General features: G+C 37.6%; 3 protein-coding genes across 4 annotated transcripts; 1 reads left to right on the top strand and 2 right to left on the bottom strand.

Moving 5' to 3' along the window:
* Positions 1-84: 84 nt before the first annotated feature.
* LOC149082578 (uncharacterized) lies at positions 85-27039 on the bottom strand. 2 transcript variants are annotated; one of them, XM_089235834.1, is made up of 2 exons: positions 26918-27039; positions 85-1336 (listed from the first exon to the last, which is right to left on the bottom strand). In XM_089235834.1, the coding sequence occupies exon 2, from the start codon at positions 1330-1332 to the stop codon at positions 157-159; it is 1176 nt and encodes a 391-aa protein (XP_089091960.1). In that variant the 5' UTR covers positions 1333-1336; positions 26918-27039; the 3' UTR covers positions 85-156. The 2 variants fall into 2 exon arrangements, with proteins under 2 accessions (XP_089091960.1, XP_089091961.1); XM_089235835.1 differs by lacking the exon at positions 26918-27039 and adding an exon at positions 3362-4608.
* Positions 8600-26924, bottom strand: LOC149082579 (uncharacterized). Its single transcript, XM_089235836.1, has 2 exons — positions 26688-26924; positions 8600-9824 (listed from the first exon to the last, which is right to left on the bottom strand). Exon 2 carries the CDS (start codon positions 9818-9820, stop codon positions 8687-8689), a length of 1134 nt encoding a protein of 377 aa, XP_089091962.1. The 5' UTR covers positions 9821-9824; positions 26688-26924; the 3' UTR covers positions 8600-8686.
* Positions 16939-18195, top strand: LOC149082580 (uncharacterized). The gene has a single exon (XM_089236766.1). The coding sequence runs from the start codon at positions 16939-16941 to the stop codon at positions 18193-18195; it is 1257 nt and encodes a 418-aa protein (XP_089092892.1).
* Positions 27040-27837: the final 798 nt, after the last annotated feature.

Raw genomic sequence — 27837 nt, 5'->3', positions numbered from 1 at the left:
AAAAAAATCAATACACACGTACACAAGAGACAGCTTGAGCAGCATAATAATTACAAAATAGTCACAAGCAATAAAAGACTATGTTAAGTTATTAATTTATTCGTATCTAAAACAAACTCTCGTTGGAGACCAACAAGTTGCTGGTCATTCACATCCTCAAGATCTCAAACATCTGCTGCCTTTCAGAACGTAACCCGGAATTCCGCAAACGAGACTCCTGCATTTCTTGAAGAAAGGATCGTATGATTCACCAGCTTTACACTTACTGATTTTCCCAACTTGAACACCGTCTCTAGGATTCACGTCGAAAAGAAGCGTGAAAGAAATCGTTGGCGAAAAACCACCAACACTACCACCACCACCACCCCTAACAATCCCACCAACACTACCATTGTATATCGTGTAACAACCGAAGCTTGAATCAATTACAGCAAAATTACAAATAGCACAATGAACGTTACGATACGTCTTACTGGAAGCTAAACTAAACAGTCCATTGCTTGGCTTAACAATATTATTTTCTGGGGCGTATACGGGAGCCAAATAAGAACGACATTTTTGGGAAATGGTTCCATCAGTCCATGCAGAATCACAGTTCTGAATGAGATTCGGAACGCAATCTTTTCGGTATGGCTCTTTAGGGATGTTAATAGTGATGGTTATCGGAGTAAATTCCCACGTATCATTTAATTTCTGCCAATGGCCCCAGGAGCTCTTTTCTTCATTGAATGACATGTTCTCCACCAGTTCTTCTTCGGTATAATTTTGAAATAATCTTGTATGCATTCTCATTGTCCACATTGTAAAGCTTTCGGGGTCGGCGAAATTACATATCCCGCAGAAAAAGTTTTTGTAAGTTACATCGTTTTTACGATCGTATGCTGGAACTAGAGAGTAAGGATCTCGCATGTCGCTGTTATGACACCTGTTCTTGATCTCGGGGCGTCCTCTCCACTTTTGATCACATTCGCTCACCATGAAGAAATATCGGGACTGATCGTAAACTTTGACGCACGTTTGGGTTTCGTTTCCGCGATAGAACCTTGTGTTGTACCTTCTGTAATGTGAATCTACACAACAGGTGTCATCTTTGATGCACCTAATGCCGCAATCGCACTTTAAGCGAGAAGGAGGGTCGGTATCTACATCAGCCGATCCATCATGTCCATACGTGACGTTGGCACAAGTATCTGTTTGGTCACAGTATGCTGCGCCCAAGTTCTTCAGATCTTCATAGTTGACGTCATCAGGCCAAATCTGTTGACTTAGAGCTGTTTTTAAGACGAGGCTGATGAAGATGACACATAATGTTCTGGAGTTAGTTCGTTCCATGTTTCTAAATAAGAATATAGAAAAAGAGCTTGTGAGTTAAAATTCATTCAGAAAAGATTCTAAAAATAGCCCATTCTACTACTTTTCCCCCCTAAATAGCCTGTATATAAGTCGTTTAGTGCTGATACTAGTTTTTACCATGTGGTAAAAACTTGTGTTAAAACAAGTCCCCCCTGCCATGATAAAACTTTCAATCAAATCTGGCCAAAATAAATACCATATATAAGCCGAGTTTTTTTGTGGAAAATTTCGTTCCTCAAGTGGGAAGGTCGGCTTATACTCGGGTGAGTTTTTGATGAGAAAATATCGACCCGCAAAATCAGTAGTAATTTTTGTAGCAGTGTTCGAGAAACCGGCATTATTGGTATGGGATATGTTCACCACAGAACCGATAATGTCAAAGCAGAGGCAAAGAAATCGAAAACATCATTAGCTTTGGTACCAGGTGGGATAACGTCGATTGTACAGCCTTTAGATGTGAGCATCAACAAGTCTCTCAAAGACTATTTGAGGAATTTATGGATCGAATGGATGAGTTGCGATGATAAAGAACTACAAAAAGTGGTGCCTTGAAGAAACCTGACATTGGCCTAGTGTGTCAATGGGTACACAAGAGGCGTGGAATTCTGTTTCCACCGAAATTATCATCCGATCCTTTAAAATGTGTTGCATCAGCAATGCGATGGACGGAACTAAAGATGATATCCTCTTTGCAAGTGACTGTGGCGATGAGACAGCCCAGATGAAGATAAAAACGAAGATGCCGCACCCCCATGCCAAATTTATATAGATATATATATACATATTCAATAAAATTCCGGATGCACCCATCTTTCGGGAACGCTTCGATATCTCCTTGAGATGGGAAGCGGGATGTGTCTGGTCCTTCAATGTTCAATGTGTCTTAATTCGGTCTTCATCTCATCAACTGTTCGTCGTGAGGGTAAGGTTATATTTCAAAAAATGCTCAAAATGTGTTCAGAAATCGCTCTTTACCGGTTTTAGGAGTAATAAAGTGTGTTTCAAAATAAGAAATCTGAATTTTTTTATGCGGTCATTTTGTCGCCAAATATTCAATTAAGAAGTTGTTGCCCTGTCTCTTCGGAACCAAACAAAAAAAATTCCATGTTTTTTTTCAAGTGTGCAATATTAGCTCGGCCCATGCCCGATCCCGTGCTGTTAATACTATTTCCATTTAGCGTTCATACAAGCTCTAAGGCAGGCACCTTCAACCCGTTGATCGCAAACACTACGGAGGTCTCTGAAGTACCCAGATTGCTCGATATTCGTTTCCGATTTCCTCGCGAGCATTTTATCAACATTCCAATCAAACATCTTGTATAAATTGCATTAAAGGATTGATATCACCCTCGCATCAAACATTCAAACGTGTCGTAAAGGTCAAAATCACCGTAAGTGTGCTCTTCTTTTGATGATGATTACAGGCAGTGATCGAGACTAAGAAAAGGTTGAAGACCTCTGCTCTAACGGAATAAAATGTCAGTTGACTGTATCTGAATAGATATAGCACTCGTTCAGACTGTGAAAGGTTAGTGGTTCGATTCCCCGAGGAACACAAGTGAATTTTCTTTTTTTGAACGTCATCTTAGCTCCGCTTGGTATCCAGTCTTTCGTTCTCTGTACGAACAGTTGCAAAGAAACATTCCCTACCTTCCAGCTAACGACGAATTAATTAAGGGTCATGAGGAAAAAAAATTAATACACACGTACATAAGAGATAGCTTGAAAAGACTAATAATTCTTCAAAAATATTCAAGAAATTCATAATAAAGATAATTCTTCATAATAAAGATAATTCTTCATAATAAAGATAATTCTTCATAATAAAGATATATTATTTATTTGTTCGTTTCTAAAAATACTGCTGAAGACCAACGCGTTGCTAGTCACTCATTTCCTCAAGATCTTACGCATCTGTTTTCTTTCAGAACGTAACCCGGCATTCCGCAGACGAGGCTCCTGCATTTCTTGAAGAAAGGATCATATGATTCACCGGCTTTACACTTACTGATTTTCCCAACTTGAACACCATCTCTAGGATTCACGTCGAAAAGAAGCGTGAAAGAAATCGGTGGCGAACCTCCACCACCCCAAATGGACACGCCACCTTCACCAACACTACCTTCGTATACCGCGTAACAACCGTAGCTTGAATCAAATTCAGCGAAGTTACAAATAGCACAATGAATGTTACGATACTTCTTACTGGAAGTACTATTGTTTGGAGCATATACGGGAGCCAAATAAGAACGACATTTTTGTGAAATGGTTCTGTCAGTCCATGCAGGATCACAGTTCTGTACGAGATTCGGAAAGCAATGTTTTGGGTACGACTCTTCAGCGACGTTAATATTGATAGTTATCGGAGAAAATTCCCACTCATCACCGAATTCCTGCCAATGGCCCCAGGAGCCCTTTTCTTCATTAAATGACATGTTCTCCACCAGTTCTTCTTCGGTATAATTTTGAAATAATTCTGCATTCATTGTCATTGTCCACATTGTGAAGCTTTCGGGATCGGCGAAATTGCATATCCCGCAGAAAAAGTTTTTGTAAATTACATCGTTTTTATGATCGTATGCTGGAACTAGGGAGTAAGGATCTCGCATGTCGCTGTTATGACATCTGTTTTGGATCTCGGGGCGTCCTCTCCACCTCTGATCGCATTCGCTCACCATGAAGAAATATCGGAACTGCTGGTGAACTTTGACGCACGTTTGGGTTCCCCTTCCACGATAGAACCTTGTGTTGTACCTTCTGTAAGGTGAATCGACACAACAGGTATCATATTTAATGCACATAGTGCCGCAATCGCACTTTAAGCGAGAAGAAGGGTCGGTATCTACATCAGCCGATCCATCATGACCATACGTGACGTTGGCACAAGTGTCTGTTTGGTCACAGTATGCTGCGCCCAAGTTTTTCAGATCTTCATAGTTGACGTCATCAGGCCAAATCTGTTGATTTAAAGCTGTTTTTAAGAGAAGGCAGACGAAGATGACACATAATGTTGTGACGTTAATTCGTTCCATGTTTCTGAATAAGAATATAGAAAGAAAACTTGTGAGTTAAAATAAGGATAAAATTCATTCAGAAAAGATTCAAAAAATGCCACATTCTACTACTTTTTTCACCCTAAATAGAATGTATGTAATTCGTTTAGTGCTGATACTAGTTTTTACCAAGTGGTAAAAACTTGTGTTAAAATAAATCTCCCTGCCATGATGAAACTTTCAATTAAATCTCTCCGACTAAAGTAGCAAATTTTAAAATGTATAAAAAAAAATTCAAATTATTGAAACTAATTAAGTATCTAATCGAAAATATTTTTATCCTAATCTACGTTCAAGCAAATAACCTCTTTTTTTCGATACCCGCCGATTGTTGGATTTTTTCCATACCCTATTTGCATATAACGGTTCTTTCTAATACCGCGCTTCTCCGAAAATAAAACCCTGTGTCATATTAGTTTTTACTCCAAAAGATGCAGTAGGACTTTTTTTTCATATGATATCTCTTTCGTTTTTTTCAATAATATACGAACTCATGCTTGAGTTTTTTGCGCTATATTTCGTACAAAATTAGTGGCCTCCAATCTCCTAAGAGTATATATAGTGCTGCTTCCCTAAAAAGAACAAATCTCGGAAACTATCGTGAAACAAATTTGGGTTCCAACCCGTAAGTTAAGAACCACTGTTTTCGACGGAAAAGTCTACATGTAGAATCGCATAGCTACCTAATTACAAAATTAACAGAATGCTGAAAAATACCTCCATAAAGAAAAAAAATTATAATTTTTAAATAAAATAATTTCTGAATTATTGAAACTGTTCCGTAATTCATAAAAAAATTTATATGTGAAGAAAAATAATTCCATAATTACTGGAAAAAAGCAATATTTCTTGGAATTAATGGTAAAAATAATTTTAAGATATAACATGTTATTGAAGGAAGTAATTTCAGATTCACAGGAATAAATAATTGCACAACCATTTAAAGCAATTTCAGAATAATTAAAAGAACTGGTTAATCAGATATGTTTCAGAATGGGTGAAAAAAATTATTCTAGAGCTAAATTCTCTACTCACATTCCCCACGATTAACGTGCCCATTAAATATTGTAATTGTAAATTTCTATAAAAAAAACGTGATTTTTATAATACATGGTGATTCAGAATAAATCATCCGTTTTGTAGTGATATACAGTATGTACTCTAAGTCTTAATTCGGTCTTCATCTCATCAACCGTTCGTCGTGAGAGTGAGGTTATAGTTCGAAAAATGCTCAAAACGTGTTCAGAAATCGCTCTGTACCACTTCTGGGAGTGAAAATACGGTGTGTTTCAAATCAGAAATCTAAATTTTTATGCGGTCCCTTTGTCGTCAAACTTCTAATTAAGAAGTTGTTGCCCTGTTTCTTCTGAACCAAGCAAAAAAAATTCCACGTTTTTTTTTTTTCAAGTGTGCAGTATTAGCTCGGCCCATGCCCGATCCCGTACTGTTAATACTATTTCCATTTAGTTAGCGTTCACATATGCTCTGAGGCAGACATCTTCAACCCGTTGATCGCAAGCACTATGAAGGTTCCTGAAGTACCCAGAGTGCTGGGTACTCGTATCCTCAGTAAATGGTTGGAACATCATGGCCTTCAATTATCAGCGGAAAAAACCAATTTCCTCTGGATATCCTCGAAAAGACCTCCTTCGATCAAAATTAGAGAACATTTCATCAAGAAAAAAAGCCAAGTCAAGATACTTGGGGTCATCTTTGATGAACGCTTGAGCTGGCAAAACCACATCGCGGAAATCTCCAACAAAATCAACATTCTCCTTCCAAAACTCTGGTGTTCTACAGGGAAAAAGTGGGGAATTAATGCATCCATGAGACGCACTCTCTACCTCACAGTAGCACAGAGAATAATCGTAAACGGAGCCGTGGTTTGGGGAAGTCACCTCACAGAGGCGCAAGGACGTAAACTGGACTCAATTCAAAGGGGTTGTCTTCTATACATCTTAAAGGCATATTCAACTTCACCAACTAACGCTCTGCAGACTATCGCAGGCCTCCCTCCTCTCAGATTTTTCGTTGAATACGAAGCAAAGGAAGGTCTTCTTCTTAGAAATGGGAAAAACATCCTTCTCTCTGATGACAACAGCCTAGGGCATCTGCAATTCCAGAAAAAATTAACCGGCTGGACACAACACCCTGCTGTAAGTCCAGCCGACCACCAAATAACTACATCAACATCGGACATCGAGACATATGGGGACACCAACGAACTGCTAGCTTTCACAGATGGCTCTAAGTCAGAACATAATGTGGCAGCAGCATTTCTTATCTGCAGAAATGAAGTAATAATTTGCCAGTGGTCATACAAACTCAATGAACATAATTCAGTATTTCAATCAGAACTCTTTGCCATTCATATGGCATGTAAGAAAGCGACAGAACTAAGGGAAAAAACAGTGATATTCACCGACTCCCTCTCCTCTCTACATGCAATTAAAAACCCTCTCTCGGGACACTTGTTGGCAAGACAGATTAGATCAGAGCTTTGTAAAAATCCAATGCTCAGGCTAGCATGGGTTAAAGCCCATGCGGGCGTTGTGGGTAATGAACAAGCTGACGCATTAGCTAAAGCTGCAACAACGAGAGAATCATCAGACTTTTCCCTCTTCCTACCAAGATCCTGGGCTAATAAAATTCTGCTGGAAGAGATGCACACTAGTTGGCAACATAGATGGACAAATGAAAGAAAAACAGGTAGAAAAATCTTCGCCCTCTTACCTATGGTCAAAAGTAAGATGAGGAGATGGACCAGAGAGATGATCCTTTTCTTTTCAGAACATGGTCCATTTCCAACATACTTAGCAAGATTCCACCGGCGGACTGACAGGTGCAAGTGCGGAGGAGAGGGCACACCCTTTCACTACGCTACAGTCTGTCCACTTACAGCAAACTTCCATGTATCAGACCCATCTAATGATATGCAGACTTGGTGTGTGTGTGTGTGTTTGTCATATTTTTTTCTTATTTATCCTTTTTTTTTTCTTTTTTTAGTATTCAAAAAGCTAAATATGTCTATTCAGTGACCAACTTTCTTCAGAATTCCCGTTGTCGAACCAAATTTACCATTCTAATTGGGACTTTGATGTTTGAGGGGAAAGAATATTCTCAAAACAACTGAACATGAACAATATTCTACAATTGCTTTTGTACCATCCACCCTCCCGTAACTGTGATGTTTGCCATTGATTGCCCTGCGTGGTAACTCTATGTCAATCTTCCACTTGTAACTCCGGTCTTATTTCCATATACTGTGTTTTGTTGCGTATGTATATATATATATATACATATATGTGTGTATGTATATGCGCATAAAATGATCTCTTTCCAGAATGATAGACACCGGCGGCCGGAGGGACTGGGACAGGGGACTTGATCCCTGTACCCATCAACCGATGGGTGGTAAGGGACAAGGTGCGGTGATGGGAATGGATGGACGTGTGTCGCAGGATGAGGACAGCCACATGGTTCTGTCTTCTTGGTTCAATGGACTGGAGAGAGTGCTCTATGTGCTTCCACGAACGTGCTTATCGCTGTGTTGGAACGGCAGGGTGCTCTGGGGGTTGGACCCTGCGGTTCTTGCATCGAAATGCCTGCTGGGCGTGGATACCGGGAGTGTTTTTCCAGCATGGCCCAGCCGCAAGGTAATCTGCTTATATCCCGCAAGGGACAGAGCAGGGGCCATGTTTGGTTTGGAGTACTCGTATCCGATTCCCTCGCGAGCACTTTATCAACATTCCAATCAAACATCTTGTTCAAATTGCATTCAAGGATTGAAATCATCCTGACATCAAAGATTCAAACTAATGAGTGCAGGCAGTGCTCGCGACTAGGAAAAGGTTGAAGACCTCTGCTCTAACGGAAGGAAATGTCAGTTCACTGTATCTGAATAGGTATAGCACTCGTCCAGACTGTGAAAGTTTGGTGGTTCGATTCCCCACGGATACAAGTGAATTTTCTTTTTTGTACGTCATCTTATCTCCGCTTTGTACCCAGTCTAAGACGACTTCATATACGTGTATTAAGGGGTTCTAACCCAGTCTTTCGTGCTTTGTACGAACAGTGCAGAGAGGCATTCTCTACCTTCCTGCTAACGACGTATTAATTAAGGGTCATGAGGGAAAAATTTAATACACACTTATACGCACAAGAGATTTGAACAGCATAATAATTAAAAAATATTCAAGAGTAATAAAAGATTTATTATTTATTTGTTCGTTTATAAAAAAAACTGCTGAAGACCAACGCGTTGCTAGTCACTCATTTCCTCAAGATATTACGCATCTGTTTTCTTTCAGAACGTAACCCGGTATTCCGCAGACGAGGCTCCTGCATTTCTTGAAGAAAGGATCATATGATTCACCGGCTTTACACTTACTGATTTTCCCAACTTGAACACCATCTCTCGGATTCACGTCGAAAAGAAGCGTGAAAGAAATCGGTGGCGAACCTCCACCACCCCAACTGGACCCGCCACCGGCACCACCACCACCTTCGTATACCGCATAACAACCGTAGCTTGAATCAAATTCAGCGAAGTTACAAATAGCACAATGAATGTTACGATACTTCTTACTGGAAGTACTATTGTTTGGAGCATATACGGGAGCCAAATAAGAACGACATTTTTGTGAAATGGTTCTGTCAGTCCATGCAGGATCACAGTTCTGTACGAGATTCGGAAAGCAATGTTTTGGGTACGACTCCTCAGCGACGTTAATATTGATAGTTATCGGAGAAAATTCCCACTCATCACCGAATTCCTGCCAATGGCCCCAGGAGCCCTTTTCTTCATTAAATGACATGTTCTCCACCAGTTCTTCTTCAGTATAATTTTGAAATAATTGTGCATTCATTGTCATTGTCCACATTGTAAAGCTTTCGGGTTCGGCGAAATTACATATCCCGCAGAAAAAGTTTTTGTAAATTACATCGTTTTTATGATCGTATGCTGGAACTAGGGAGTAAGGATCTCGCATGTCGCTGTTATGACATCTGTTTTGGATCTCGGGGCGTCCTCTCCACCTTTGATCGCATTCGCTCACCATGAAGAAATATCGGGACTGTTGGTGAACTTTGACGCACGTTTGGGTTCCCCTTCCACGATAGAACCTTGTGTTGTACCTTCTGTAAGGTGAATCGACACAACAGGTATCATATTTAATGCACAAAGTGCCGCAATCGCACTTTAAGCGAGAAGAAGGGTCGGTATCTACATCAGCCGATCCATCATGACCATACGTGACGTTGGCACAAGTGTCTGTTAGGTCACAGTATGCTGCGCCCAAGTTTTTCAGATCTTCGTAGTTGACGTCATCAGGCCAAATCTGTTGATTTAAAGCTGTTTTTAAGAGAAGGCAGACGAAGATGACACATAATGTTGTGACGTTAATTCGTTCCATGTTTCTGAATAAGAATATAGAAAGAAAGAGTGTTAAAATACTGATAAAATTTATTCAGTAAAGATTCAAAAAATGCTTCCCCCCCCCCCCTCCTTAAATAGTAATTCGTTTAGTGCTGATACTAATTTTTACCATATGGGCAAAACGTGTGTTAAAACAAGTTCTCCTGTCATGATGAAACTTTCAATTTTATACCGACTAAAATAACAAATAATAAAATTTATAAAAAAAAATGATAATTATTGAAAGTAATTAAGTATTGTATTTTTTTCCTAATCTACGTTCAAGCAAATAACCTCTTTTTTCGATACCCACCGATCGTTGGATTTTTAAAGCTCTGTGTCATATTGGTTTTTACTTTAAAATATGCAATAGGACTTTTTTTTCAGCTGATGTCTCTTTCCTTTTTTTCAAAAATATACGAACTCATGCTTCAGTTTTTTGCACTATATTTCATACAAAAGTAGTGGCCTCCAATCTCACAAGAGTATATATAGTGCCGCTTCCCTAAAAAAACACATCTCGGAAACTATTGTGAAACAAATTTGGGTCCCGACCACAGAGTAATAATACTATAGAGTGCGCGCGAGGGGTTACAATGTGAAGCAAAGATCCGGAGTCACGTGACTCCGGTCGAAAGGCTGGTCAGGGAATCTCGCTGGCAATGCTTTCCATATGGCTGTTCGTATGACGATCTCCAAGTGCTGTCTTATTTTTCATTAGAATGGTCATTTTTCATTTAATGGAGTGGGATTGTTTATTTTCGTGCTCGAATAAAAATTACATTTTTTATGTGTATATTAGAACATGACGGGTACTATATGTGTTATAGGTATTCATTAAGTGTAGGAGAAACAGTGTTTTTATAAAATTGTGCAATCGAGTGAAGTGAGAGAAAGTTCTGTGGATATTGGAAAAGCCACGCCGTTGCGAGGTGTTGGGGCTAACACAGTCGTGTGTAATGTTCGGGAGCTGTAAGTACGGGAAACTTTGAAAAATCCAACTGGGGCGTTTTTTTATACTTATATATATACTATATTATATATATTTTATACTATTTTATACTATTTTATACTATATATATATATATATATATATATATATATATATATATATATATATATATATATATATTTTTTTTTTTTTTTTTTTTTTTTTTTTTTTTTTTGATTCAGAATCTGTCATTATTTAAATTCTGAGATGATTATTATTCAAGATATATGTTTTTGAATGCTTATTATAACATTGGTTTTGACATTTGGTCGCCATTATCGAAGCAACGTGGCCAGGGACAGAAGCGTGCAAAAAATTATACAGGGTTAAAACTCGGAGGTTATAAATTGAACGCAAGCTGGACTCTATAGTCCCGTATTTGAAGACGGACCATAATTTGAATTGAGAATCTGAACATTGTATATTTGCATCATATGCTGATAGTATGGATATATGTAATTAATAGCGTCGTGTACCCCGTGGATAATTTAACTATTGATTATTACGCAGTCCCGTAATAGGTTGGTGACCATATTACTTTTAAATTTTGCGAGACATTGTTTTATTTAGCATTCTGTGTCTATTGTACGCATCTATATATCATACCATAGCCTCTCACATGATCCTGGACTGTCTCAATTATAGAATGATAAAGTTTTAGTTTGACAATATCCATTATGCATTTTGTGGTATGATGGCCCTGTGTTACACATAATGTGTTTATTTTCTGAGATTGAGACATTTTATTGCATTATATCATCAATATATTTGAGAATAGCCTTAACTGCATACCACTGTGTGTTTGTATCACTATATTTTGTATGGGAATTTTTTGTTAAATGTTTGAATACGGGATTAAGTCTTTCGTCATTCTTGGCATTGTTGAATCAAATGTTTCTTCCTAAATTTAGCGCTAATTGGTGAAATCTGAACCATACGTCACGTTCCCATTCTTTGTCCTGTTTTTGTTGCTTTTTGTCCCTTATTGTGTAAAAACAGTGTAAAATGAGTCGCACATACTCCGGGCACTATAAATTGCTGAAAAACGTGTTAGCAAACGAGAAATCAACAGAAAAACTTGCAACTGTTTTTGAGAATCTTGAAAATGTTAGTAAAATCACCAATCAGGAAGAGACGCTAACTGACGATTCACGGGCTTCTCCGAACAGTACAGTATATTCTCCAATAATGTGTGATAGAGGCCCATCTTTTTTCCGGTTTACCTCTCCTCATCCGCCCAGACGAAGCCAACGACTGCAATCCATGTGTTCCACTGCCAAAGGACCGACGCAAACATCATTGGATTTTAATTTGTCTGTCACCTCAATGTCGGAGATGCACAATTCATCAGGTGTCTCATCTATATCGTTGGATTCAGCGCATCAAGCTGGAGATCTTCAACGACAAGCAACACCACCTATCCCTGCCACACAGGCCAGATTCGGATTTGCCACTTCAAATATCGTGAACTCGTCTTTTTTCGAGAATCAGTCCCTCAATTTGGACTCTTCTTCAATGGCTACCACCTTCGAGGAGGGAGACGACGAACCCTACGATGCATCGAACGACTTGTCTTCATCCCAGCAAACGGAAAAAGAGGTTAGCAAAAAATCTCTATACTTCAGGAGCCCTAACTTAAGTGATTCTTCGCAAGAGGACGATACTGCTTTGATGGACGAGGTGAATACAAGAAGAAAAAGTTTCAAGAAAACAAAAAAACATCAAAGTATATCCTCAACTAAGAAGGGAAAAAAACATGATGATCGGAATATCAGGGATAAGAATACACCCAACAATCGTCGAGATGAAAAAGGTACAGAAACAAATCAATTAAATTGTATTTCGAAAGAATTTAATCTCTTGGACAGTAATCCACAAAATATTACAGACTCGGACGTCGAGAAGAGTATTGAACCAGTTTGTGGACACTGTAAGGCATCTTTTAGAGATTTAGCGACTAAAAAACTATTGGAGAGACTAGAAGGTCTATATTGTACTGAAGAAAACAGCAATTTGGAGGAGTACTATGAAAACAGAGTCCGAGAAGCGGAAGACTTGGCGTTCCGACTTCAGCCTGATCGCAAAAAAATACAATTCAAGGAATATGGACGATTTGATAAATGCACAAATATTCTGCAAATGATGACCTGTATCACGGACATTGTACATTCTTCTACAATTGTAGAGAACAAGATTAGACACAACATCCCTCGAGCCGCCCGCAAAAGAGCAGATAAATTAATCAAACTCGTGGAAGATTGGATAGAAGAAAGTTGTAGAGAAAATGAGAAATTGTCCAAAACAGCACAAGAGAAACAGGTAATTGGAGGAAATACAATTTTGAAAAATCCTTCAGTTGTAGAGGACGGTGCAAAGATAACGAAGGGAAATTCTACTAAAATTCTCGGGCTTCCTCCCCCCCTTCCGCAGAGGAAGAAAAAGGTGAAGAAGGTGAGTCTCAAAAATCCCTCTTCTTCACAGACCCAGGAAAACAATACGGAGGATAAAGAGAAGACCGAGATTGATAATCTAACCATTCCGCCTCCAATAGAATCTGCTTCTGAAAAAGCAACGGCGTCAGAAGAATTGGGGCAATTTGAGATTGTAGAAGAGCTGATCGTAGAACAGGAAGACAAAACAATACAAGAACAATTTCAAGAGGTGCGCAAGAAGAAAAAGAATAAGCGAAAGTTACAGGAAAGAGGAATCTCACAGGAACGAAGAAATCCAGATGAATTTTTTACAATTCTTCTTTTGAAAAACAATAACTCTACAAAAAAATATATTTTATATTTTTAATGAGTTTCGAATAATTTTAAACCAATTTCATAATGGCATAGGCAGAATCAGAAAAATAAGCAGAGGATATGCACTTGATTGCTACCAAAATAAAACATGTCAAGAAATAAAAACAGCTGTCCTCTCTAGAAAAGTGACAAGAGACAATATCTATGCCATCCCCACGAACAACTCCCAAATGGGGGATAGAAACAGCCAACAATCGTCAAAAATTAATCGAGTTCTTGGGAATACATTATCATCTAGTAAAAATGCTGAATCTCGATCAAATATTTACCTAGAGCGGGAGAAGACATCACAGGCAGGGACGGTTTTAATTTACAGGAGAAGAGAGTCAACAGGTCAAGAAACAATCAGCCTCATTGAATTTCTTGATGAATTCGACTCAGAAATTATTTGTACTCGTCCAGTTAGAAATGGGCTGGCTATTCAATGTAAATCCAGGGAAATTTGCTACAATATTAAGAGTTCCCTGGAGAATAATGACTATCTAAATCATCATGCTATTGCCTTTATCAAATCTCGAATGCCTAGTAAAAAGAGTGACCGATGGAACCAAACACAATCTTCGACCCCCTCCGATAACAGGCAATATCAGGAACAGGAGAAATTTCCAATTCACATGACCTACTGTAGCAGTAGAAATCCAACTCTCACAATGAAAAACCTGGAGGAACAGATCAAATATGCCGGATTCCAACATCTAGTTCGGCGTACTTCTCAATGCCCGAATGGTCTTTTTATAGATTGCTCCTCCTTGTATGGACAAGCAGCGATCAGGAGAGAGATCAATAACAATTTTAAACTCAAACTTCACCTACGCGTCATCTAATCCTCAGGCTTATCGTTGGATCAAAAGACTTTTCTTCTTTTCGTGGTTCTAAATTCTTGTGTAACATCCCTTAAGAGAACACCTTATTTGTCATTATATAGGATTATGTCTTCTCCTGATCATCAACGTTCAGTGTCTGTTCCAACATCTTCCACAAATGGCATCAAAATATTACAATTTAATGCCAACAAATGCAGAAATGCGACTGCGCTTCTTCCGTTGCAAGCCACCAAAAACTCTTGGGGTATATTGATGTTACAAGAACCTCTGATTGGTAAAGGTAAACTACTCGAACTTCCAGCGTCTTGGCCGAAATGGACCTCTCTAAATAAAAAAGCAGCGATAGTCCTTGCTAGTCAACATCTCTCCGGTGCCACTTTTTCCATCATGACAAATTGTGTGGCAATTAAAATTTGCACCATTTCTGGAGAAATAATTATAGTCTCGGCATATTCATCCCCATACCAGAAAATTGAAAATACCATTCAAGAACTGAACCTTATTTGTGGGAAAGCTGGTAACTCTCCAATTTTAATATCTGCAGATATGAACGCCCACCACCAAAGCTGGGGATATAAGGATAATAACAACAGAGGATGGTCGCTGCTGGATTTCGCTAATGCCAATCATCTGATATTTCACAATGATGGCTCGAACACATACGAATACTTCGGGGCCACAGGCGCTCCAGACGTTACATTGTCAAATTTTGTTCCACCGCTTGATAATGTAACTTGGAAGGTCAGGCATCTCGATGTTACACATAGCCCGCATTCACATATAGAAATTTCTATTTCTGTTCAACCATCAATCATTAAGACGGTCAAATTCTCCAACTCGAGACGCCGAATTGAGAAGTTCACGAGATCAATGGTTGATCAATTACCTCTCCATGTACAAAATATCAACTTAGCTACATCCACTGAACAATTGGAAGAATGCACGAATGATCTCTTCAATCTCTTGAAAACGCAGGGTAACAAGTATCTCCTAATATCAAAGCAAAAGACACGATATTTCGACGGGTGGTGGACCAAAGATTTAGAGGTCGCTAGACGGAAATGCAGGACTAGTAAGAGAAGGTATCTAGCGGCAAACCTAGATAATAAGGAGGTATTGAGAATCATTTACCACCGTAACAGGGCCTTATATTCAAAATTAATCAGGAAGACAAAAAGAAGCTCCTGGAGGGAATTGTGTAACTCAGCTACAAATCCGTACGGTATATTTTACAAAGCAACGGTGAAACAATCTTCTCTGTCCCCACAACTTTTTTTCCAAACTGATACAGACGAGAATTTGACTGTCCTAGAACAAGCCCAAAAGCAACTTCAAGAATTTTTCCCTGAGGCTAACTATCCAACCAATCATCAAATAAACTTTTCAACGGCTAGCTTGGTGTCTCACGAGCCGGATAATAAGAAAATCTCACGCCAAGAACTGTGGTACATTGCAAGTCATTTAAATAAGAAAAAAGCTCCTGGCGAAGACGCAATTAATAATGTAACCCTTCAAGCTCTACTGCAAAGCTTTCCCGAGGTGTTCTCCGCATTATTTAATAAATGCTTTCAACTTGAACATTTTCCACGACATTTCAAGATTAGCAATGTCCTCTTCTTCCTCAAAAAAGACAAAGATCCAACATCAACTAAATCATATAGACCCATACATTTGTTATCAACACTGGGTAAATTGTTCGAAAAAGTCATTTGCCAGAGAGTTATCTTCTTCTTGGAAAAATCTAATGTCATCAGCCCCCTTCAATATGGATTTCGCCATGGGAGTTCGGCAGAACAAGCTCTCATGGACATTGTCACAGAGATCAAAAATCAAAGAATTAAAAAACATAACGTCATAATAATTATCCTGGACATCCAGGGGGCTTTCGATCACATCAATCATAATATTATCAGGGAAAAGTTGCTTAATCTGCCTATACCATCTAATCTAGCCAATATTCTGATAAGCATGCTCCAACACAGGGTGGTACAGATGCGGACACCATTAGGAACAGTTCGACATAGAATGGCAAGGGGATGTCCTCAAGGATCGTGTTCCGGGCCACTACTTTGGAACTTATTCCTTAATGATCTCCTCCTTAAGAGGTGGCCGAAGAATGTCAGGGTTCAGGCCTACGCAGATGACATTACGGTAATAGCCTCGGGCCCTACAGTAGAAGGCACAGGTAGACTAGCCACATATGTGCTAAATGAAATCCATCATTGGTTAGACCAACACGGACTCAGCATCGCAATGGATAAAACCAACTTTTTTATGGCTCTCTTCCAAAAGACCACCATCGGTAAAAATTGGCGACAATTTCATTAAGAAACGATCTAATATTAAGATTCTCGGGGTGACATTTGATGACCAACTGAATTGGTACAGCCATATCGCTACAATTTCGACCAAAATTAATGCCCTCATGCCAAGATTATGGTGCTCTACTGGAAAGGAATGGGGCATTACCACGTCAATGCGAAGAATCCTATATATGACAGTGGCTGAGAGGATCATCGCATATGGTGCCCCAGCCTGGGGTATCACATTAACGGAGGAACAGGGTAGACGTCTTGATTCTATCCAACGTGGTTGCTTATTGTACATCCTCAAAGCTTACTCGACATCACCAACAAACGCCCTGCAAATCTTGGCTGGTCTGCCTCCACTAAGATATATCGTGGAGTACGAAGCTAAAATGGGGGCACTTCGGAACAAACGCAATATCCAACTACAAGATGCAACTCACATCAGTCACACTCAAATCCAAAGGAAAATCACCGGATGGACGAGACACCCGGCAGAATATCCTGATGATAGACAAATGTCTGCAGATCCGACTGACACTGAACTGTTTAAAAAACCCTATTTCGACATCTATACCGATGGTTCAAAGACGGAAAATGGAGTTGCAGCAGCTTTTACTATCCTTCAGAAAGATGACATCTTCTACAGATGGTCTTGTAAATTGAATACCAATAACACAGTATTCCAAGCCGAACTTTTTGCTTTACTTATGGCTATTAAGAAAGCGGAAGAACTCCAGAAGAGAACATCTATCTTCACAGATTCACTTTCATCACTCCACTCAATCAGGGATCCCCTGTCTCAACACATCATCGCTAGGCAAATCAGAAAGGTTCTGTGTGCCAATCCTCAAATCAGTCTCAATTGGGTGAAAGCTCATGCAGGAACATATGGGAATGAACAGGCAGACCAACTTGCAAAAGCTGCGACTGCAAGAGTGACGTCTGACTTTTCGCTGCTCTTCCCTAAGTCATGGGCAAAGAACATCTTATCTGAGGAAATGATGCAGAAGTGGCAAAATCGATGGCAGACAGAACGCAAAGTTGGCAGGAAAATATATGCTCTCCTCCCCACAGCAAGATACAGATATAGGAAATGGACCAGGGAAATGGTTATATTCTTTTCCGAACATGGTCCTTTCCCAGCATATCTGGCGAGATTTCATCGACAGACTGAGAAATGCAAATGTGGCGGGGAGGGCACGGTCATCCACTACTCTACAGCCTGCCCGTTCACCAAAGACTTCCACTTACAAATCCCTGTTGCTGATACACAGTCTTGGAAGTTGAAGGTCTTCCAAAATCCTGGCAGTTATAATAAGATTAAAAATCTTATCAACTTTATGGAAAATAATCAAGAGTTATACATCTTCCCGAGACCTATGGCATATCAAGACAGAGAAGATCCCTTGGACTCTGATTCGGACTCAGACTATGTACCATAATTGCGACGTCTTTCCTAACCCCATGTGCTATAAAATATGTATAGTGATATTTTAATGAAATTTATCATTGTCAGTGATGCCAATATGTATTCTTTCCATGTTCATATATATTTTTTGTATCCAAAGTATCTACTTCAGATTCAATGTTTAATAATATCCTGTTTGAATTTTTCTGCTCTGCTTTGATGGGCTGAGCGCAATTGTTGATTGAATTATTGATTGAATTATTGATTGAATTTTTTTTTTTGATTGAATTATTGATTGAATTTTTTTTTTTGATTGAATTATTGATTGAATTTTATTTTTGATTGAATTATTGATTGTGATTGAATTTTGATTGAATTTTATTATTACTTGCATTGTCGATTGAATTTTAATTTTTTTTTTTTGATTGAATTGTTCACTAAATTTTTATTATTGAATCATGCGTAGTTTGCAGATGTTGTCCTGTAAGCATAATTAAATTTTATCTCATTTCATGTATATTTACTATGCATGTTATATACTATTTAATGCTTACATAATATCATCATGTACGCTATATATCTTACGTTTCGTGGCATCGCTGTTTGTCTAGATCATTCCCACAGCCCATCTGTTATAAAAACTCTGACGTTGTACCCGGACACCTGCTTATAAGCACATTTTATATACTTTCTCAACTGCTATGAAACGCCATAATTTTTGTTATTCATCAATATATTCATGTGTTCCAATGTATACCACCGGTGAATCCACTAGTGCGCAGCTGAACTTTGTATGTTCAAGTGAACTTTGTAATTTCTTCGGACTTGATCTCATCATTAGGACTATAATAACCAAATCTAAACATGTCTCTAACTGGCAATGAAAAGTCCCCCCCCCCGGCTCCTTCAGTCTTGTGATATTATTAACACCAGCAATTGATCAATATCGATAATTCCCACTTACATATTTATAGTTCATTGGACCTGAATTTGTACATGTATCCTGTTTTTCATGTTCTATTTGCAGATTCGGACCTATGAAAAAACCCTTCCAACAAAAGACAAGATGAGTGAAGTTGGTCTTGCAGATTGGCTGATGGTTGGGGACAGAGTACAGTGATGATGGCGGATGGCTCGAGATGTTTTTGTTGGCCTCTTGCGGGCGATTCGCCCGGGCTCCTTGGCGGGGGTTTCCGGGGACTTTGGGGGTGTAATTGCCAGGAGTCGGGGGCGATGGGGGGCCTCGGCGGGATTGGGTCCTGTGGCTTACGGGCCGGGGATGCCTGCCGGGCCCGAACATCAAGATAGTTTTTCCAGCATGTCCCAGCCGCTGGGTAATCTGCCTCAGAGCTGGGCCATGTTTGGTGTTGGTGTCTGTATTCCTTTCCGTGGGTTGGAGGTCGGACAGTGGTCTTGGTGGCTAGCGGGGCATTTTCTTTTTTCCAGCATGGCCCAGCCGCAAGGTAGCCTGCTTATATCCCACAAGGGACAGAGCGGGGGCCATGTTTGGTGTTTGCATTAGAATGGTCACCACGTGTGCAGCTTTCGGATGTTCGGAACGGTTTAGGAAAGGAGGAACATTATCCTTTCACAAAGGAATACTTTTTTGCTTATTCCCCTTCTTATAAATTAAAAATTGGAATATTGAATTGACGATGCAATGGATTTCTGACGTAATCTCAGTTTTTAACGACTCCATTTTGGATTTAATTCAATTAAAGTTCCAAGTTTTGGTAAAATTCAAATGTCATGAATCATTATTAAATGTTTTAATAGAATTTTTGGCAATAAATGATTGAAATTGTGAGTTTTATGAAGTTTTAACTGAAATATACGTCTCCGCAAGATTTGGCGAGATTTGGCGAGCTAGTGAGTTTATTCGAGTTTTGCTCAACTTGGAAGAAAATATGCTTTTCAGAAGGAGAAATTTATGAAAAATATTCTATTTAAATAGAATGTGAGGAAAACTTCCCCCCCCCCCCTCTAGACAATTGCAGTTTTGCATAAAAATGCATAACAACCTCTAAAAATAATAGTATTTTTACCCCTCTTCGTAACGGCTATGTTTGCATATGCTGATAAATACAGCAAAAGCCAACATGAACTAAGCCGATGAAAAAAAATCTCTCTCTATCTTCGCATTTATTATTAATTTAATTTTTATGGCGAAATATGTGTAGTGCACGCATCTCATACGGACAGAACGAAGTTGTTGAAATAAAGTGATATTTCAGCATGGATTTTTTCCATATTCATCAAACTTACTAACTTCATTTTGAGAATTATTCGATTCATTCGTAAAAAGTGATAAATGCTACGAAATTCATCAAACTTACTAAAAATATTGGTAATTATGCATATATTTACCAACTATTATGCATAATTTCTGAAGATAACGCGCACTACGGATTTATCAAATTTACAGTAACATAAACATTATATATTTGTTGTATACAATATTTTGTTTCCTGTGTGTGTATAGATATTTAGAAAGCTATTGAAAACTGTGCCAAAAAAATTTATTTCATGAAATTTATCCTGTTTATATTCACTTCCTTCAAATATTATATATTCAATTAAAATTTAAAAACCCATGTGTTAAGAAATTATTAAGAATTATCCCTTAATGGAAAATAAAAAAATTCCGTTTTCCAATATTTGTTTATTTTATAGAATTTATTTTTTCAAATCTGATACTCCCTAAATATTTCACATAAAAATGAGTGAAATTCATTGAAAAAATGAAGGAAAGTTTTCATCAACTTGATCGAATTGAGTCAAATTTCGTTACAGCAACATCCTAGCTTCTGCGAAAACGCGCCAAATGTAATAGCGCAGAACCTGTTCTTCCCCGACAATACTGCTCATCTTTTCTTCACGTTCGATAAGTTTTATGAATAGCGTGCGCGGTCTATTTATATCTTAAGTCTATGGTCCCGACACATATTTTAACAAGCACTCTTTTTGACGGAAAAGTCTGCATGTCGAATGGCATAGCTACCTATAATTACAAAATTAACAGAATGCTGAAAAATACCTCCATAAATAAAAAAAATTATAATTTTGAAATGAAATAATTTCTGAATTATTGAAACTGTTTCGTAATTGATAAAAAATTTATAAGTAAAGGAAAATGCTTTCATAATTACTGGAAGAAACAAAAAAAATGATCGGAGTTAATGGTAGAAATAATTTCAAGATATAACATGTTATTGAAGGAAATAATTAATTTCAGATTCACAGGAATAAATAATTGTACAACCCATTAAAGCAATTTTAGAATAATTAAAAGAAGTAGTTAATCAGATATGTTTCAGAATGGGGGGGAAAAATGATTCTAGAACTAAAAAGCAATTATAATTAATAAAAAGTATAAATTCAGAATAAATGGAAATCAACCAATTGTGCCCCTGTTTAAATAAGGGGTCCCGCTGGCCCTTCTTCTAAGATGTCACTGGGGCGTTACAAGGTTGTACTGCATCTTCTAATTACCTCAGTATGAGTTGGTGGTCGCAGCTTTCGTGGGAAGTTCAGTTAGGCTGGATTTTTCGATGTCAGAAAGGTTTAAGAGCCCCTAATCTAAGCGAAAACATTCCATCCGTCATCCTAGAACTCTTTAAGGAGAGATTTTACAAATGTGTAATGCAGTAAAACACTGCTTTTACAAAATGTTCCATAACAAATACCTAAAACACATTATGGCTTCTTTTTTGAGGTAAATTAGTAAATATTCATTATTATGTATTGTCCAGTATATTTGAATTGGTATTTTTTGTTTTCATTGTAAACGTTATATTGCTGAGTCGAAACTTTCAAAGTAACAGGTGAATTAAATCTAAATAACTTTTTTGAAAAATAATATTTTTTGTTTTGTTTTTAAGCCTTAATTGGAACTAAAATGACTTGGTGAAAAATTCACGCGATTTTTTCCCCTATTTCATAATGAGGGTAGGTAAAGGGTTGAAGATTGTTTTGCTTTATAACCATGTTAGCGCATTTAACAAATTTCTTTCACAGATACATGGATAATTGTCGCACCAACCAGGCGCTGTCTATACCCATGTTTTCTGAAAATATATATACATATTCATGCCTTTTCTGTGCATACTTGGGCTTTTGTGAACATTTTTTTTTCCTTTTTTTTTAGCCTTTTCTTCATTTTTTGTTCTTATATCTTTTTAATGTCACGCTAGTTTTTCTCTTTTATTTTATTTTACTTTTTCTCCTTAACGTTTTTTTAACGCAATAAATAGGAAGGGATAGAAGAGACATATTGGGCGGGGTGTCATGAGGAGGGGGGGGTCGGTGATTGGTCTCCCGGGTGTAGGGGCAGGGCTATGTTATTTCCAGCATGATCCAGGTCTTTGACCACCTGCTCATATCTCTTCGTTGAGATAGAGTGGCTGGCCATGTTCTCGTTAGGAGGAGCAGGTAAAGTGTTAAATGGCCTCGATGAATTTAGGTGATAGAGAGAGACATTTTAAACATTTGCTTTGTGAAGTCCCACAATTCCTTTCGCTAACTATAAGTCCCACAGACGAAAATTCCTTATCATATAGTTATGGTGAATTCCTAAATCTTAATCCTTTACCTACCAGGTTATGGGAAAAACAATAAGAAAGCGATAATAAATATGAATAAAAATATAAAAGAATAAGAATAATAAATTATAAATATGTAAAATTATGTTGTAAGTCATTTTAGTTCTAGTTAAGGATAAAATATATACGGTTTTCCATATAATTACATGGTTACATAACGAATTATCTAGCCCGGTGCTTTAACCCTTCAAGCCGCAATGGCGAGATAACCCGTCTCCATAAAATCTTCTTATTTTAGCATTGGCAAGCCCAAATATGTTGTAAAATGATTTCTCAATATAGAAAACTTTTCCCTATATCCCTTAGTTTTCACCTGCTTAAAAATGAACGAAAATCTATTTAACTAAAAAGAATATGACGTTTTGAAATGGGGTTTAGTGATTTTGAATTGCCGCTTAAAGGGTTAAATACTGTCAGTAGATGAAGGGATGAGTGTAATGGTGAACATGAAACACTTGTACTAGACGTACGATGAAGACACATTTTAAAACTCGGTTTATTCGACATGATTGTCATACGCTGATGATTACAAGTCTTGATTACCCCCGTTAACCCATTTTTGACTGCGCTTCAAATTCTCGACAAAATTACATAATTTACGTGCAAGGTGATTCAGAAAAACATAAGGCCAAACTGAAAGGGCAATTAAGGCATACGATAACATTCCAGAATCACATAGGAACATAGGTGCGCAAACGACATCCCCCCCCCCGCCCGCTACAGAGAGTTGTGACGTCATACACTCTTAAAGCAATCCCGAACTCAGCAAGCATAAAGTCACAATTCTGACACCATAAATGCATTATGCGCAACATACACATTCCGAGACGTACCGATTCGTTAGAAATTCCTCATGGACTGCATGCGTGCTGCTACTACTACTTAACCGTATATGCACCTCGTAAACATTCCTCTGCGGAATATCTAACGAATTAGTACATGTCGAAATATATGTCCTGAATGCATGTATGGCCCCTAACGTATTTATGTTGCCAGAATTGCAACTTCTTGCTCTCGTGAGTTTACGATTCCTTCAAAAGTGTGTGACGCAACAACTCCTTGTACCGGCTCCGGATGGTTCTTGCGTACCCAAGTTCCTATGTAATTTTGGATTGTTATCGTATGCTCGAATTTTCTTTTCATTTCCTTTATTTCGGCGACTATTTTCTGAATCTCTCTGTATACAGGGTGCATAGGTAATAGCGATCATGACATTTTACTGGCGAACCGTTGATCCTAGAGCCATATTTTCAATAAGCAAAAGTATAAATAATAGCGTGTAGAACTTGGTTAAGTCATCCATGTTGTAAGAAGGTGTATATTTATTAAAATATAAAACTCACATTTTTAGACGGACACTCTGTCCTTAAAAACCCAATGAGAAAGTTGCCCTGTCCAAAAAAAACACCTGTCCAAGTGCAATATTCGCTGCGATATTCGAATTCGAAAAAGGGAGGAAAGTTACAAAAAAATATCATTAATATAAAAATAATAAAATATCATAATTTTAAAAAAAATATCATTATAAATGAGGGTAAAAATAATTGTTCACCTTCATTATCATATATGATGAGGTTGCTTAAATGGCATATTTGAGAAAAAACAAAAAATTGAGCATTAGTTTTTTTAGCATGTTTTTCTTTGTAATTAATGTAACTTTCCAATTACTTAACCTGTCAAGATTTATATAAATTAACTTAATTTAAAAATATAATTGCTAACTATATGATTTTGGGAAATATTATGTACCTGGTGACAAAACATTTTTGCGGAAAACTGCTACTACCACTGCTGTTTTTTTATATTTTTTAAAAACTTATTTCTGCTTATAGTCATGAGAAATCAATCAGATTGGGAGTGAGGAAACAATTTCTAAAAATTTCATTTTCGAAAAGTCATAGAAAATTGAATTTACTTTTTTAAAAAAAATAAAAAATACTGTAACGCTTATTAAACTTTTTAATTCCCAAAAATATTCATTTCATTCAAATATTTGCATAAAAATTACTTGAAGGAAAAAAATTAGACAAAGCGTTGCGTCAGTCGGAAATGGGCCCATGGCGGTTCGGTTATAGGGGGGGGGGGGAAGTACTCTGATCACACATATATATATGGCGATGATCGGTGATTTGGACTGAGACTTATACTGACTGAGGTAGATGCAATTTCTCAGGATGTACCGAGTGTATAGACTCCCATAAGCTTCCCTGTTCGATGCTGCTCCGTACGAGCTAGATCAGTTTCCCAACCTTTTTTGTCTCATCGCCCCCCCCAACGGAATCTAACCCATAGAATCCTATGTTATACCCGTAGCTTCTACCGCCCCCCTGGAACATTCCATCGGTCACGTTGGAAATCACTGAGCTAGATGAAGAAGATGGAAAATTGTTTGTATGTGATTGTTGGGTCACGCGTGAGTGTATGTGTATAAGACGTGTGTCAATAAAATATAATAAAATTTGAAGCCTATGCCGCTCTGAGAGTCAGTATATATGAAATCAATTGAAAGCATTTTACAAAACAAAAAATGTGAATTCGATAACTTGTGGCTTATTTACAGTAGAAATTTTGACTTTGCAGAGCTAAGTCCGAAATAGGTTAAGTGTCAAAATTCAAGAACGCCGAGTATATGAACTCATTTCATTTTATTAGCAATGATTTTCATGATATTACAATTACAGAATCCGTCAATAACCCGAGCTAATAATTGAAAAATATGTGTGGAACGGAACCTCCACGAGTTACAACGGAGTATATACCGTACATGGTCATCTCAATGTATAAATAATTCATTGGAACGCGCGCGCGTAAGCAATTATTTAACTATCAACAGTTAATATTGTATGTGAAAAAGTTTATTCTTTTCTTATTTTATTTAGAAAATTTTCAACCGATGTTCTAATGTTATGTCAATATCAAATTATTACAAATTAGAACACATTTATGACAAAAAAGTCAGTTAGTTTTTTTAATTTACTTTGATTCTGCAGTAATTTATCATTGCATACCGAAAATTAAACAAAACATCACATAGCTTTGCAACAACAGGCAGATGGCGCTTAAATATTTGCATTTTTTACCCTCGTTTTTAAAATATCCTTTTATCTCATTTGTAATGTTTATTGATTTACACAGAAGGCCTTGAGAATCCTCCATTTATATCATTTTATTTAGAAAATTCTACATGTCGCTATAAAATTAGTGTTTTTCTTAGTTTAATACGAGTGTTTCACATGAAAATTGCCACAGTGGTTAGGGAACTAGCTTCTCACTGTGCAGGTCTGGTTCGAATCCCGGTTCGGGCATAGATGTCTACTAACCTAACACTGACAAATTCCTTGGACGGATCATTCAAATTCTCTTTGGAATACGTGAAGATCACGTTACTATTAAAAATTAAAGAAATATATTCATGAGATAATATTTTAGCGCGTGTGTGTTTGTTTATTTATAATATTTAAAATCGAGACACCATTTTCACAATATTTTCAATATTATTCACATTGATCGTCATGTTATATCTTCACACTTCTTATTTTGCATAACCTACGATAGTATTGTACCTGGTAGGAGCATGGTCCTCCCCCCCCCCCCCCCCCACTGTCTAACTTTATTTGATTTGGCCGGATCAATTATATTTTTCTAGCCCAGAAAAGGCGCCAGAAAATTTAAAGTATTTTGCATTATACCCTGTTAAAGTAATTTGCTTAGCTCACTAATGTTTTTTAATCAGCATAGATATGATGAAGAAGCTATCAGTTGAGTCTACACACAGCGAGGACTCTCGTTCCACTGGTCAAGATTTAAGGCCGGGATTATACTTTCGTCCTTAGAAAATTCCACAACCAATGCTTTGTCACTATAAAAATTTTGTGTTTTTATGAAGAAAAAAAATCATCACCAAAATCAAAAGATAACCACTTACGTGTTTCTCGATTCCCTGCTTGTTTCAGAAAAAGAAGAATTGTCAAATCCCTGTGAGAGTTTCACAAGTTTGAAAAATGAATCGTAAATTTAATAAATGTATCATGCAAAAAATTCACGCAAATTCGTTCACTTTTGTCACGTGCATGAGCAATGCTGTGTCTAGTACGATAAGAAAAAATATAAATATAGCAGAATACAAATTCGTCCTTCCACATGTTTCTTACTCACCAAATGAATTGAAAACAGTGGAAGCGAGAAGATTCTGTAGAACCGGTTCTCAAATGAATCGAAAAATGCATGCCTTGTCCACTTTCTCCTTTCCACTAATACCGGCTTAATAATGATTCTTATTACACTGTTTCACATCTAAAGCGCAATTTTTAACAGTATTACAGACCTATAACCCAAATAAAGAACGTCATCGAAAAAACTCGTTATTTTTTTGACGTGAATACATCTTTTAAATGATATAACGATACTGGGAGCATTCGCAAAAAGTTGCGTGACGAAAGTGTCTTTAAACGCTCATATTTCAGGAAGTACTTAACGCAAGTCCAAAGCAAGGGTGTCGTCAGATGCATATTGTCAAGGTACATTCGATGATAGCACTCCGGTTTTGCTATCTCTTCCCGTCTGGGCACCAGGGCCGCGACTCTGATTCGTAACAAATTGTTGCAAAGCAGTTGGCAACGAAAATAGACGACATTGGTATCGTTTGTTAGCAATTCCAAAGACAAAGCCGATGACAATGATATAATTTCATTACGTCAATACCTACAACACGATTCAAAGCATAAAAAAGGTATTCAAGTCAAAACTTGTGGCCGTGTCCATGACACAGCATATCACAACTTGCACCTGCTCGATATGTATATATATACAGTATATACAACATTCGGATAATATGGAATGTCATTTCTATTTGCTTCGATTATTCCAATTCGAAACGTGGTAGAGAAACCTGAAACCTGCATTTCTATAAAATTTTGTTTCTTGCCTTCGCATATACAAGTGTATTGTATTTAAAAGTAAATATTACAACTATGAAAAAAGTCATTTAAAAAAACCATTTTCATGGGTAAATGTGTAACAGTCGGGTAAAATAAGGAATATGGGCTTCACAATGAAGAAAACTGATTCGAATTGAT

The sequence above is a fragment of the Pholcus phalangioides genome, unplaced genomic scaffold, assembly GCF_987345545.1.
Source record: "Pholcus phalangioides strain wild (caught in Gottingen) unplaced genomic scaffold, Ppha-v1.0 ptg000009l_1, whole genome shotgun sequence".
Classification (NCBI taxonomy): domain Eukaryota; kingdom Metazoa; phylum Arthropoda; class Arachnida; order Araneae; family Pholcidae; genus Pholcus; species Pholcus phalangioides.
This window is presented reverse-complemented; position numbering and strand designations above follow the sequence as displayed.